The sequence below is a fragment of the Vulpes vulpes genome, chromosome 12 (genome assembly GCF_048418805.1).
Source record: "Vulpes vulpes isolate BD-2025 chromosome 12, VulVul3, whole genome shotgun sequence".
Lineage (NCBI taxonomy): Eukaryota > Metazoa > Chordata > Mammalia > Carnivora > Canidae > Vulpes > Vulpes vulpes.
In genome coordinates this window covers 142,981,655-142,996,823 of record NC_132791.1, presented here as the reverse complement: position 1 = coordinate 142,996,823, position 15,169 = coordinate 142,981,655, and the positions used below count along the sequence as shown (strand labels likewise).

General features: G+C 47.8%; 1 protein-coding gene across 9 annotated transcripts in view; it reads right to left on the bottom strand.

The window, feature by feature from the left end:
• Positions 1-15,169, bottom strand: part of TOM1L2 (target of myb1 like 2 membrane trafficking protein) — a 118,846-nt gene that overhangs the window by 36,685 nt on the left and 66,992 nt on the right. For all 9 annotated transcript variants that reach the window (XM_026005629.2, XM_026005627.2, XM_026005628.2 and 6 more), the window contains exons 3-4: positions 14,687-14,765; positions 7,672-7,821 (exon numbers count right to left, since the gene is read on the bottom strand). In XM_026005629.2, coding sequence (XP_025861414.1) covers positions 7,672-7,821; positions 14,687-14,765 — 229 coding nt within the window. The remainder of the gene's footprint in view (positions 1-7,671; positions 7,822-14,686; positions 14,766-15,169) is intronic.

The window sequence follows — 15,169 nt, the reverse complement described above, 5'->3', positions numbered from 1 at the left end:
TGAAGCTCGTCTCTTCAGAACCATCCTGTTACCATATACATACCCAGAGGAGGAGGCACTGTGTCTGGCGCCCACAGTTCTGGTGCCAATTCTGCTGTTGTCACAAGCCTTTGACTGCCTCCCTGGCTCTAGTCATGCGTTCCAACCAATCCTGAGGCAGCCACGGAAACTCTATCTCTAACCAACAGACCCATTTGAAGTTAAAAGGTCAGTTTCCAAAAAGCTTTGCCCGTTCCGACTGATGTGTCCCGCCACAGACATTCCTGTCAGCCAGGCTTCCTTGATCCACTCATTTGATCTGCACACTCAGGGATTTAATGCCTGCTTGAGGCCGGCCTCTCTTGGCCAACACTTCTTCTGGATGCTGAGTGGGGCTCAAGGTGCCTGCAGAGGGCTGTCTGGAATGCCAGCTGGAGAGCAGCAGCCCCGAGGCCTGCCCCCCTGGGGAATGCCCCAGAGCCCTGTTCCCTACCAGCTGCTTCAGTTGCCACCACCAGATTAAAAATCCAGCTGAGTCTTGGGAGACTAGCTTCAAAATGCAGCTCGCATGTTCGTTTAGGGTCTGAGAGCAGGTTTACAGCCTGCTGTGGGAGGCTGGGGAGAAAAAAGCATCACAGTAGTTCCCTGGTTGCTATGAGAGGAAGAATAACTCCAGAGGACCACTTTTCATTTATTCTGCTCTCCATCTCAGCCAGATCTGAGATAGAAAGAATGGGGATTAAAGAGCCATCACTGTGCTCTCCAGGCAGTGGATACTTCTTGGGGCACCTGCCCCAACAGCAAGCCAACAGACCCCCCTTCTCCTGTATTATGTCTTCTGTGGCAGCAGGAGGAAAATACACATCCCAAGTTGGGCCAGACAGCTTCCCCTCCTCCCTGGAGCTTGGCCCTGAGCTTGGGGAAAGCTGGGCCCCCCTCTAGGGTAGGTGACGCTGTCCTCTATAGATGCAGGCACTATGAGGCAGCTGCATGCCCACTGGGGATTGAGGAGCAGAGACAGCCTATGTTGTTGGAAGGTATAGCTGGTGTGCTGAGAGGTACAGCCAAGAGAAGATGTGGAGGGCTTTCCTGATCCCTTCTGTCCCTTTCCTCAGGTCCAGTTACACCCAGGATCCTGGGAAGCCCATCCTTGTCATGACAAACTGTCCTCTACCTAGGCAAGCTGGAACTGGCATTTGTTATCTGCAACCAAGCAGTCTTGGCTAATCTACTCCCTTCCTGATTGTTACTATTTCAACCCCTGTATGGGACCCCTGTGCAGTCTGGGTGAGGTGGCTGTTAACAGAGCATATGTTCATGGCAGCATTCTCTACCGAAAAAGATTCTGATGCCAATGGGGAGTGGGGGGGGGGCACCTTTAAAAGAACAGTCCTAGGAACACCTGGGTGGCTCAGCTATTTAGCTCCTGCCTTCAGCTCAGGGCATGATCTTGGAGTCCCAGGATCGAGTCCCACATCAGGCTCCCTGCATGGAGCCTGCTTCTCCCTCTGCCTGTGTGTCTCTGCCTCTCTCTCTCTCTCTCTCTGTGTCTCTCATGAATAAATAAATAAAATCTTAAAAATAAAATAAAATAAAATAAAATGGAACAGTCCTAAATGGAAACACAGAATTGGGATAAATCCAAAGACGCTGTGCTTCTCTCATCTTCCTGGCACAATGCCCAAATACCTGTGTTCCAGTCTTTTCCCCACTAGGTCATACCTTTGAAGGCACACATTGAGTCCCGCCCTTGCACAGAGAAGGCAGTCAGTCATCAATTGTCAAGTTAGATTGAATTCAGACCTCACAGTTACTAAGCATCTTTATTGTTCTACTTTGGAGAACATAGGAAGATGGCCAGTTAAGCTGTCCCCAGACTGAGGTGACAGTGACAAAGCAGGAGCCCCTCTGGACAGCTGACCCAGCTGAGATTTGAGAATCTGCTCTAGGGGAGAGATGGCAAAAGTCAGGAAGTGTGGTTCACTCCAGGTCCCCAACCTAAAGCCAGGGAGCCACAGGGGTGGTGCCGGCAGGCTGCCCTACGGGAAAGTAAAGTGACACAGCAGTGCTGGCACTCTCTGAAGGACCTCTGTCACAGGGCCTGGCTGACTAACAACAGAGTGACCACCTCACTGCTCTTTATGTAACTCTCCTTTTTTCTAAGCATGTCTCCAGTGTTAAGGGGCTGAAAGACTCAGATGAAGGTCTAATAGGGAGAGAAAAAGGAGAATTTCCTGCTTTTTTCTCCTTACTCCTTGGGATTGAACACCAAACCCCAGACTGAGACATTATACTAACACGAATCCTATCCTATTTGCTTCTATTTCCCTCAAGTTTTCACAAAGTTTTAAATCATCAAATTTCAGATTGATGAATGACTGCTGACTTAGATTATGGGTTCCATTCTTTGGCTCCTGCCATGTTCTGCTTATGCCCCTGGACCAGATTTCCTAGTCCCAGTGACAGGGTCTCCAGGGAGCTTGCCAGTCCACACAGAACCTGGCCAAAGACCAGGACACCAGGTCTCTAACACCTTTCAAGAATACAACACCTCCAGCTCCTCCTGCCCCCACCCCCATCTCAATCAGCTCACTTTCCTCAGTGGAAAGAAAAACCTTCAGTGGAAATAGGGTATTTTTAGACTCTACTGCTAGGAGGCAGGGGGTGGGGAGGCAGGTTAAGAGGCAAGGGGGAGGGAGGCAGGAGAGGCATGACCACCACTAGGTTACCCTACCAGGATGGTATCATATCTGTTTCTGAAAGCAACTGCAAGCTGAAAGCTGAAGGATGGCACAGAGTACAAGTGTTCTTGTCTCCTCAACAAATGGGACTTCACATGAAGAAACAGAAAGGCACACAGCTAAAGGCCAGCCAGGGAGCAGGTGAGACGCAGAGCAGGGGCAAAGGTGGCAGGCACTTCAAAGGCTGGGAGGGAGAAAGTGGGCAAGCTGCTCACCAGGCTGCCCTGCTCTCAACGTCTCTCTTCTCTTGCTGCCAGAGAGACCAGCTCCCTTCCCGAAGGGCAAACTCCTGCGCCGGGAAACCCACTGGGCCCTCACACCTGAGTCAAGTAAATGCTTCCGACTGCCCTTCCTCACAGCTTGTGTGCTAGGCTTGGGCTGGGGGAGGAGGGCAGTCTTCCCCAGATGTTCTGAAGCACAGGGCCTCTGGAGTACACAAGCCTAAGGGTGTCTCTTTTGGGGAGTCTGGGGGAGATGGGGCGGCTATGGATGGCTAGAGCACAGCCAGAGGATCCAGATGCTTCCATGAGAGGAGGGAAGGAATGTGGGGACAAGGGATAGGCATCCACTGATTCTCTTCAGAGAATCCCCTAGAGGGCTGCTGATGGCAAACATGTGCCAGTAGAAATGGCCACGGCCCCTGTGTGGCCAATCTCAGGCTGACAATGCCTGTGATCAGCATCCTAGGAAAGCAATCAGAAGGCACGGTGGGCTAGAAGCCAGGAGGACATGCAAGGACAAGCATCCATTTCCCTCTAGGCACAGAGAGACCTGTCAGAAAAGCTGGTATGGAGACAGACCCCCTCTCTGCTCTCACCATAAGGGAGTAAAATCAAAGGGACAGTGAGCTCAGGCCGATGCCTGGTAATCAGAGCCACAGGTCCCATCTTTAAAGGAGCTCCAACCATGTTTCTTGGGTCAGAGATGGGGGTGGGGAGTGCTTCTCTAATTCCTTGGCCTTAAAATATTTGAGGCTGCCCCTCAAATATTCCAAAGCCAGTTCAAGTCCTCCCTGGTTAGGCCCTGGCCCTCTATCAGCTGCAAGCCTGTTTCTCCAAAAAATAACCAGCTCCCCAGGGGCAGGGCTGGGACTGGCCTGGTTCCACTTCCTGGCAGCTGGGATCCGAAGAGCACCGAGAAGTATCTGGATGACGAGGATTATGAGGAAGAAGCTGCCATGGCTCTGGCACCCACACATTTAACTGAACCTCTTTTCAGTCTAGCTGCATTTCTCTGATGGCCTGCTGCCTACTCACAGGCTGGCAGGAGGGCCAGGGATCTGTCGCCTCCATCCCCACTCTTGCATCATGGCAGGAACAGCACTCTTAGGGGAGTATCACACTCTTAGGGGAGCCCGCCCAGTTCTTAAAAAGTATATTCAACAGGTAAATAAAATCATCCGCTTTCTCCAAAGAGTTAAGAACAGGTTGACAAGATGTAATATGTCCACATACTCATCAGATGAGCTTTCACGAGGATGCGTTGGTGAAAATGTTATGCAACTAAAGTTTTTGCGCGCTGGCAGGAAAGAATGGCAGGTCCTCACTGGTGTAACCAATAAACTGGAGCTTGGCCATGCCCCACCACCCAGCAATTCCACTCCCAGCTATGTGGCTGACCCACATGAAACCACTAATATTTAACCATTATTCACCAACAAAGATGGCAGTGTCATGTATCTGAATTAATGCAGATCTAACAGAAATGAATACACATGCTCACCATAAGACACCTCCTAGATGTTCACAGCAGCATTTTTTATAATGGCTCCAAACTGGGAACACCAAGTCCTGAGCATCAGTAGGAAGGATAAACAAACCATGGCACATTCACCCAGAGGGATCTGGGCACAGCGATGTGAACAAGGGGAATGGAAAGCCTATGGCCATACCCAATGATGACGTGAGGCCTGCAAACAAGGTGCAGCCAGACACACAGACATAACAGAGTGCTCATTGCAGAGTCCACACAGGGCAAGTTCAAGAACAGGAAAAATCCATCCCAGCTGTGAGGTGAGGTGATCCCCCCAGGAGATGGGGGGCTCTTTGGGTGCAGGTCATATTCTGCTTGATGACACAGGGGCTGGTTTAGATGGGTATATTTGGTTTGTAAAATCTTATCACTTTGTACATGCGAGTTTAATGTGTGATCTCCTGTACATATATTAGAATTCAATAAAAAGGAAAGAAAAGGCTGAACATCCTATTTGTTTTTTTGTCCAGCCCATTACAGAAGCCATCTGCCAACTCTGAATTCTATCAGCTTTATACTGTTGGGTGGCCATGACCAAAGACAAAAGTTCTTCAGGAAGTTTCAAAACCTGGAGAGGAGAACCCTCCCTGGGCAGGTAAGCAAGGCTACCCAGAACTACCCTTATCCAAAGCCCTTGGTGTTTTCCCAGCTGGACCAAGTGACTATCCAGTGCATACTGGTGGGACAAGGAGCCTGCAAGGCCCTCAGGGGCCCATCCTGCTCCAGGCCCTGCAGGGGGGCACACATGCTGCTGCCATAGGGGGTAGGAGTAGTTCTCACAACATGGGTACCAACCACTGCAGCCACCAATGGGCTGATCTCAGACTCCAGACTGGGAGTAGGGAGCAGGGACACAGGTCTCCACTTTACAGATAAAGAGGTAGAAGCCCAGAGAAGTTAAAATACCTGCTGAAATTACATAGCTGGGAGAAGCAGTGCTGAGAGTAGGCAGTGACCCTGACAGGACAGCCATAGCCAGTACACAAGGCTCTCCGTGCCTTCAGCCAGGGAGCCCCCCAGCCAACAGGGGCAGGGCAGATCACAAGCCTAGCCATGGCCGTGCTTGACAGGGGTGGCCAACCACCCACCGGGCCTGGACCCAGGAAGTGCTCCTTTCAGGTGGAGGAGGTGGTGGTTTGTATCTGTGTGTGTGTGTGTGTGTGTGTGTGTGTGTGTGTGTGTGTGTGAGAGAGAGAGAGAGAGAGAGAGAGAGAGAGAGAGAGAGTGAGCAGGGAGGAGAGACATGGAGACACACCAGGTGGGCAGAATGAAGAGATAGGGACCACCTAAGGAAACATGGAGGGGCTCTGCTATCACCCATACTCCTCCCCTTAGAGCTTCAGCAAACTACACCCACCCATTTGTTAAGAAAAGCAAATTACTGAACACCTACTCTACACAGCAACTGCTCTAGACCCCAGGGATATAACATCCCTGGACTCTCAGGGAACTCAGAGTGAGGCAAATGACAGAACAGAAGTGGAGAAGACCACAAAATAGGGTGAAAGGAGAGAGGGAATACTGTAAATCTTGGGGTGGGGAGGCCTCTGGGGGCTGTTGGAATGATGGAGAGGTTACTCAGATAGAGGACCTAGGAAAGAATAGACAGAGCGAGCTGAGCCCTTGGTAAGGGCCACAACTTTCCTTTCCAGCCTCAGGTGCCACCACCACCTCAAAAGCCCCTATGCTCAGCCCTGATCACAGCGCCTTCTGCCTACCCCCTGCCCCACTCCTTGGCGCCGAGGCTCTAGCTGCCCTCCACCATAGGACCACTGTGCTGGTTGACATGTATCACCAGGGGGCTCCATCTGCAGACACCCAGCTCAGAAATGTTCCCCACTGCCTATAGGACAGAGCACCAACTGTCAGTACAAGCCCTTGACCATCCCTCTGGCCTCATCTTCTAGCCCCAGACATTCTTAATTACACACAATGGTTTTAAAGAATCCTTTTCTGGGGCGCCTGGGTGGCTCAGTCCTTTAAGCATCTGCCTTTGGCTCAGGTCATGATCCCAGTGTCCTGGGATCAAGCCCCATGTCAGGCTCCTTTCTCCTGGAGAGCCTGCTTCTCCCTCTGCTCCCCATTCCTGCTGTCACTACCTCTGTCTCTTTCTCTCAAATAAACCAAAAAAAAAAAAAAAATTTTTTTTTTTTTTTAAAGCATCTTCTCTTCAAGAGGTGCAGCTTCATTTCCTGACTCTTGAGGCTGGACTCCCTTCTAACAAATGGAATAGGACAGAAAAGATGATGCATAATCTCTCAGACTCAGTCCCCAGAGGCACTGCAGTTTCTCTCCCACTCTCCTTTGGACTGCCTGCTTTAGGGAAAACCTGCTGCCATGTTATAAGGACACTCAGGAGTCTACACAGCAAGAAACCCAGGCCTCCTACCAATAGTCAGCAAGGAACTGGGGCCTCCTGCCAACAGCCCTGTGGCGAGCCACCTGGACGTGGCTCCTCCAGCTCATCGAGCTTGCAGATGAGGCAATTCTGGCTGACGTCTTGCCCACAACCTCCTGAGAGCTCCTGAGCCAGAAGCACTCACTTAAGTTGCTCCTGAATTCCTGACCCACAGAAACAAGGAAGTCATAAACATTTGTTGTGTGAAGCCTCTAAGTTTTGGGGTAATTTGTTACACAGCCATTAATAATGAACAAATCCCGAATGTGTCAACTGCTGTCTCTGATGCACATGCTAGTCCCTTTGCCTGTGCTACTTCTCACACTCTGACCTTTCCATCAAGCTTACCTCCAGGGTCCAGCAGAAATGTCATCTCCTCAGTGAATCACTCCTTATCACCGTCTCCCTGGATCCCACCCCCACCTGCTGCCAAGCTGGCCCTGACCCTATGCCTTGCCAGCCCTGCAAATGGCTCTAGCACAGTCATTCCTACTCCACACTGTCCCTGATGGCTCAGAGGCCTGTCGGGGTGGGGGTGGGGAACCCCCACCCACCCCTGGGGGCAATAGAGAGCCAGGCACCCAGAAAACCAGTGAAGGCTCTCTCAACTGGCTTGAGAGCTCCCTCTCAGGCTTTTATTCCAGTGGGATGAGCATAGAAACATAAGCATTTTGCAACAAGTATTTAAACCCAGGAGGGCCTCCATTCTTCCCTCCAAATGATGGGAAAGCACGAGGACCCACAGCTAAGGGGCCCCATCTCAGTGGGTCCCAACAAACTAGACAAGGGGAGCTCACCTACCTGAATCAGAGCAAGCACCTTGTCCTGCACAATGGTGGGAGGGTTGTTCTTGGGAGAGATGATTTTGACGAGGACGCTGTCAATGAAATCCCGGTTGGCCACGAGAATGTGGAAGCGGTGGCCACAGTTCTTCACACATGTCTCCAGCACCTAAGGAGAGGGGAGAGGAAGGAGGGGTCACCACAATGAGTTGAGTTGCTGAGTTTCCACCCTGACCCCACCTCTTCCTTCTTCCACGTGGTTCCACCATTTCTTCCAGAGTCACACTGGGATGGCATTGCATCCCTTCACTCTAATTCAGGCGTCGCTTGCTGACTAAAGTCGCCTGTGCCTGCACAATAATCAGGCAATTAGTTGGTAATTGAGGCACCAGTTTTGCATGAGAAGGATGCTGGTGTTTTAATGAGATCAAAATGACTGAGCGGTCCCTGAAAATTAGCATTTTAACTCCTCTCTCCCAGCTTCTGGGTGTGAGATGTTAGCCAGTGGGACTCAGACTCTGACAGAGAGGGCTGCTGTGACAGCCTGAATTGCCCCGTGAATTATTGGCCTTTGTATATGAGTAAGCAAACACACACGCACTCACCTTGACACATACACACACACGAACACGTCCCACACAACCCTGCCTCTGCAACTAATATTGGCAATGACTAAGGATTTTCTTCTTTTAATAAATGGTTTGTGGGCCTCAGCTGCCAGTCAGCTTCAAGGTCCATGTTCACACACCCTGCTCGCTCCTCCCTTGTCTAGAAAAATGAAGTAGGCAGGCCTTAGCCACTCAAAAGCACAGCACATGTGGGTTCTGGCCAGATGGCCAGTGTGGGCTTGAATCTCAGCTCTGCCACTTCCTCCCTAAATGGCCCAGGACCAGCTGTCTGAGCCTCAGCTTCCTCATCCGTGAAGTGGGCACATGAATGCCCCCTTGTGGGACCCCAGTAAGGATAAGAAAGTATATTTGAAGCACCTAGCACGCTGCCCTGCATGGCGTTGCAGGGCAGTAAATGAGGACTATGATGATATGATTGCCATTTAGGAGGCTGCTGTACACACCCAAGGAAAGGGAAAGGGGAGAGGCCCCCTGGAATTCAGGGGTAGCAACTGGAGGGTCTCTCCAGCGTTGAACACAGCTTTCTGAACTTCTCAGCACTCTGTAAACCAACCCATACAATCACCTGGCCCTTCCCACACCAGCATACCCCAGTGCCACAGTCAACTAGTGGGGAATGTCTCCTTGGAATGTGACCAACAACAGGGGACATTTCTGACTGCCTGAGTATTTTCAGTGACCCAAACAACTGACCACTGGTTGTCTTATGCAGGGCTGGGTTCCTATAAGGAAGCATTACCTTGCCAAAGCATGGCAATCGGGAAAGGACCACACTCTTAACGCTAATGGAAAGTGGACTACAAGCCAGCACCATGCAGGAGCCTCCACATTATGTACCATTTCATTCCAGTCTTACAACAAATTAATTCTCTTTAAATAGATCGACCTTCTCTGGACCCCTTGTTTCCTCACCCACAATGAGGCCACAGGGCCACCCCATCCCCCAGGTCTCCTCCAAAATCAGCTGGGAGTTCCCTCAGATGACAGGCAACATGTGCCAGATTTCTTGATCCTTCATCTGCTCCTGGAAATAGCCCTGTAAGGTGGATATTATCCCATTTTAGAGTAACAAAGGTGAGGCCTGGAGATGTGAGTAACTTCACTGAGGAGGCCACAGCTGGCATGTGCGCCCTGCCTGGCAGCCACAGAGCCAGTCAATACGGTTCCTTTCCCCACCGCCAGCCTGTACTGTGGGAGGCTCCAGGTTCTACTTGGCTTGCCAAGGGAGACCTTGAAGCTCAGTGTCCTCAGGTCACCAAGGTTTTCCTCAGCCAAGAGGACATTCTCTTAGCCTCTGCACGTGCCTGATTCCAGGTGACCACAAGGCAACCAGCATTCACTCTCACAGTGACCACAGGTGCTGCAGAGAGGATCCAGAGGGGTTCTTCTTGCTCTCTGGGAACTCACAGTTTCCCTTCTTTCTAGGATTCTCTAAAACCCTCTCCTAACTTTGCCTATGCAGGCATTGGGCTGCTAGGGTCAAGGCATGTGGCAGGAAGAATGGTTTATTTTGAGGAGCTAGTGGGAAAGGGAAAGGCAGGAGGAAAAAAGGCATGGTGAGAAAAAACATGGGAAAAAGAAGAGGAGGAAGGCCAACATGGCAGGGCAGCTGTGGCTCTGCCATCATGCTCAGGGCAACAGTGGGCCAGGACACCCAACTCACTTTTGGGGAGCACATCCTGACATCTTCCAAGATGGCAGACTTTAAAGTCAGGAGGGCCCTCCCTGGCTGGCAACGGCTATTTAGCCACTTCAGGGACTCTGCCAAAAATGCCATTGGTAAATCGGTTCCTATAGGTTCTAGGGCATGAAACACACAGCAGCTTTTTTCCAGCAGTCAAAGCCCATGGGGTATAAAAGGTGCCTCTAAGCAATCAGATATGGCCATTTCAAGTCAATACACTGAGGCCCAAGCAGAGAGCCTCTCCAGAACTCCGACAAACTCCTGTTTGGGGTAATATTGATATCTTTGTGAAAGTCCCACAAGAAACAAGAGGAATGAGAGCAACTAATAGAACAAGCGAAGACAAAGACAGAGAAGCCATAAAAGTAGACATAAGATCAGAGAATGTGCACCAGGCTGGAGCCTTTGGTGTAGGGACAAGGGATCTGCAGCTGTCGGAAGTCTCCCAAAGGCATCCCTGGATTTGCAAAGACCTGACCACATCAACAAACAAGCAAACAAAAAACAGGAATAAATTTAACCAAAGAGGTGAAAGTTCTGTACCCTGAAAATTATAAGACACTGATGAGAGAAATTAAAGGAGCCACAAATAAATGGAAAGATATCTCATGTTCATGGATTAGAAGAATTAATATTATTAAAATGTCCATACTCCCCAAAGCCATCTACAGATTTCACAGAAATAAGAGAAATGATTCTAAAATTCACATGGAACCAGAAAAGACCCTGAATAGCCAAAGCAATCTTGAGATAGAAGAATAAAGGTGGAGACATCATACTTCCTGATTTCAAACCATATTACAGAGGTATAATAATCATAACAGTAAAAAAAAAATCATAACAGTATGGTACTGGCAAAAAAAAACCCAATGGAACAGAATTGAGAGTCCAGAAATAAACACATATGTACATATATGGTCCACTAATATTTGATAAGAGAGGTATGACAATTCAATGGGAAAAGGACAGTCTCTTTTACAAACAGTGTTGGGACAACTGGATAACCACACAGAGAAGAATAGAACTGCACTCCTATCTTACATCACTCACAAAAATTAACTCAAAATGGACTAAAGACTTAAATTTAAGACCCCAAACTGTAAAACTGCCAAAAGATGACACAGGGAAAAAAGTTTCTTGACATTAGTCTTGACAAAGATTTTTTGGATGTGAAACCAAAAACAAAGGCAACAAAAATGAAAATAAACAAATGGAACTATGTCAAACTAAAAAAGTTTTGCACAGCAGAAGAAACAATCAGCAAAATAAAAAGGCACTCTACAGAATGAGAAAAAATATTTGCAAACCATGTATCTAATAAGGGGTTAATATAAAAAATATATAAGGACCTTAAACAACTCAAGAGCAAAAAAACTATCCCCAAACAAACCAAAAACCTAAAACCAATCCAATTACAAGTAGGCAAAGGTGGGGCATCTGGCTGGCTGAGTCAGAGCATTCGACTCTTGATCATGGGGTCATGAGTTCGAGCCCCAAGATGGGTGTAGAAATTACTAAAAATAAACTTTAAAAAATGGGCAAAGGACCTTAAACAAACATGTTTTCAAGGAAGATGCACAAATGGCCAACAGGCACATGAAAAGATGTTCAACATCACTAATCATCAGGGAAATGCAAATCAAAACCACAATAAGGGATCACTTCACACTTGTTAGAATGGCTATTATTAAAAAGACAAGAGACAAGTGTTGGCAAGGATGTGGAGAAAAGGGAATCCTTGTGCACTGTTGGTGGGAATGTAAATTGGTGCAGCCACTATGGAAAACACTACGGAAGCTCCTAAAAAGTTAAAAACGGGCTCTTAAAACAACACAAAACAAAAACAAACAAACAAACAAACAAACAAAAAACATGATCCAGCAATCCCACTCTTGGGTATATATCTAAAAGAAATGAAAACAGGATATCAAAGAGGTATCTGTACCCCTATGTTCACTGTGGCTTTATTCACATAGCCAAGACATGGAAATAGAAGTATCCACTGATGGATAACTGTATAAATAAAATTTGATAGATGTCTGATATTTCTTTATCCATGTACACACACACACACACACACTGAAATAATATTCAGCCATAAAAAGGAAGGAAATCCTGCCTTTTGCGACAACATGGATGGACCTTGAGGTCATTACACTAATTGAAATGAGTCAAATACAGAAAAACAGATCCCCAATATGTCACTTAAATGTGGAATCTAAAAAAGCTGAACTCATAGCAACAGAGAGTAGAATGGTAACTGTAGGGGAGGGGAAATGGGGAAATGTTGGTCAGAAGGTATGAGTTCCCAGCTACAAGGTAAGTAAGCTCTGGGGAGCTAATATACAGTATTATGACTACAATTAACACTGTAGTATATACTTGACAGTTAAGATATTAGATCTTTTTTTAAAATATTAATTTTAGAGAGAAAGTGAGTGAATGTTTTGAGAAAGAGAGAGAGAAAGCCTAGGCATGTGCATGTGCGCATGTGCATGTGCACATGCGCACAAACCAAGGGAGGGGCAGAGGGAGAGAGAGAAAGAATCCTCAGGCAGACTCCCCTCTGCATGGGGAGCCTGACACAGGGCTTAATCCTAGGACCCTTAGATCCTGACCTGAGCAGAAATCAACAGCTAGACGCTCAACTGAGCCACCCAGGAGTCCCAAGAAATTAGATCTTAAATGCTCTCCCCTCCTTCCCCAACAAAGGTAATCATGTGAGGGGATAGAGGGATTTCCCGACCTTATGGTGGTAATCATTTTGCAATATATGTGTGTATCATCACATTGTATATCTTAAACTTACATATGTTATATGTCAGTATCTCAACAAAGTTGTTGGAATAATAGTAATAATAGCAATAAACCTAACCACCAGGAAAGGCTCAATGATGTTCACCATTTTCTTTCAGAAGGAAGTAAAAACAGAGACCACTTAAGAAAGATTTCCAGGGGTGCCTGAGTGGCTCAGTGGTTTAGCGCCACCTTCAGCTCAGGTTGTGATCCTGGAGACCGGGGATCGAGTCCCACATGGGGCTCCCTGCCTGGAGCCTGCTTCTTCTCTGCCTATGTCCCTGCCTCTCTCTGTGTCTCTCATGAATAAATAAATAAAATTAAAAAAAAAAAAAAAAGAAAAAGAAAGATTTCAATTCTTGGGGGCCTGGGTAGCTTAGTCAGTTAAACATCAGACTCTTGGGTTTACCTCAGGTTGTGATCTCAGGGTCGTGAAATCGAGGCCCACATTGAGCTCCATACTCAGTGAATCTGCTTGAGGGATCCCTGGGTGGCGCAGCGGTTTGGCGCCTGCCTTTGGCCCAGGGCGCGATCCTGGAGACCCGGGATCGAATCCCACATCGGGCTCCCGGTGCATGGAGCCTGCTTCTCCCTCTGCCTGTGTCTCTGCCTCTCTCTCTCTCTCTCTGTGACTATCATAAATAAATAAAATTAAAAAAAAAAAAATTTAAAAAAGAAAAAAAAAATCTGCTTGAGATTCTCTCCCCCTCCCCCCACTCCCATGTGCACTTGCTCTCAGTCTCTCTAAAATAAATAAATAAAATCTTAAAAAAGAAAAAAGAAAGATTCCATCCAACAACATGGTTCCCATGAAGTTGGGTGTATAAAGGGGTATGTTTTAGATAACAGGAAAATGCCCTGATATGTTAGTGTTCATTCCCTGGTGATTTCAGTTACTGAGAACAATTCCTTTTGGGCATCACTCTGGGTTTAGTAAATGCCATGGATCAAATTCTGAGAAAAAAACCTGAAAGCTTTCAAGTCACTATACCTCAGCTGGTCTTTTTTTTTTTTTTTCTTTATTATTCAAACCCCAATTCCCTGGCAGAGAAGGATCTCAAAATAAGTCTTGGGTTTTCACTTGGGTGAAGAATCCAGTTTCTCTGCTTTAAAAGGAAACATGTTATGGCTGTTTTGGATAAACAACAAACTACTGAAACCTGCAGAGAAGCCCACTGCTGACCTGTTGCAGCTTCCACTATAAGAACTCACCGTGGCCCCGATTTTGCCACATCTGAGTAACTGTAAGCTTTCCAGACAGAAATAACCCTCGGAGCAGCTGTCCCTTTGAGTTTCGTGACATTTTAAGAAAGGGCAAAAATCTGGTCTGTTTCTTCCTGAAAGGAGTCACTAGGCTGGCTTTTTCCAGAACCCCTGCACCAATGACTGCTTTGACTCCATAATCCACAGCTGGACACTCTGAGAACCCCCAGGCCTCTCTCCGAATTGATGGGATGATGAAATCAGTCTGGGAAGGTTACTGTAAGCAATCACTTTAACAGAAAAGCTCAGCACAGTCCCAGGCAGGTTCGGGGTGGATGGTAGCAGGTTTGTAAGGAGAGACCGGATGCCTAGGAAGGCAGCTAGTATGGCTGTGTCACAGAAGGACATCCACAGGCAGGCCTTTGACTTCTCTGCTCTGGGCTTCTGTATTAGTCAGTGCTGCCCATGCCTGATCTGCTGGTATGTACCAGCTTGCAGCCCATCCCCTCACTTCAGGGGAAAGCAGGAAAACCCAAAGGCACTGTGGGAAGGCTCTGCTACACTCTGCTGGCGCTCGCACCAAACCGTCCACAGGCCGTGGCTGCTGAAGGCTGTGCCGAGTGGACAGAGGGAAGGCCCTGCCTCTGGGAGTGGGGCAAGGCTGTGAATGTGGATTTCCTCAGCTGCTCTGCCCCCACCCTAACCCCGAGGGCAGCACTCACTGTTAATGCCAGCATGACCTCTCTGTAGTTCCGGTTCCCATTAAGCCGCTTCTTCAGGGCCCGAATGGCATCCTTTGGCCTAGAGAGAAGGACATATTAAAATCCTCACAAGTTCCAGTTGGGGCGCTTACCTTACACATTACTCCTATTTGTGTGAACCAGCACATACACAAGGCCATCTGTTATACACAAGATTCTAGGTGGCCATGTTTAGAAGCATAAAAGGCTGCAGACAAAAAAAATCATCATTGTGAAGCAGATTAACCTTTAAAATTTTTTTTTAACTTTTGTTTTTATTTCTAGTAATCTCTACACCCAACATGGAGCTCGAACTCATGACTCTTGAGAGCAAGAGTCACAGGCTCTTCCGACTGAGCTAGCCAGGTGCCCTAAAACAAGTTAATTTAAATCACACTTATCCATGCAATTGAACACTACATAGCTGTGAGAAAGGATAAAGACACTCCTTACATACCAATATGG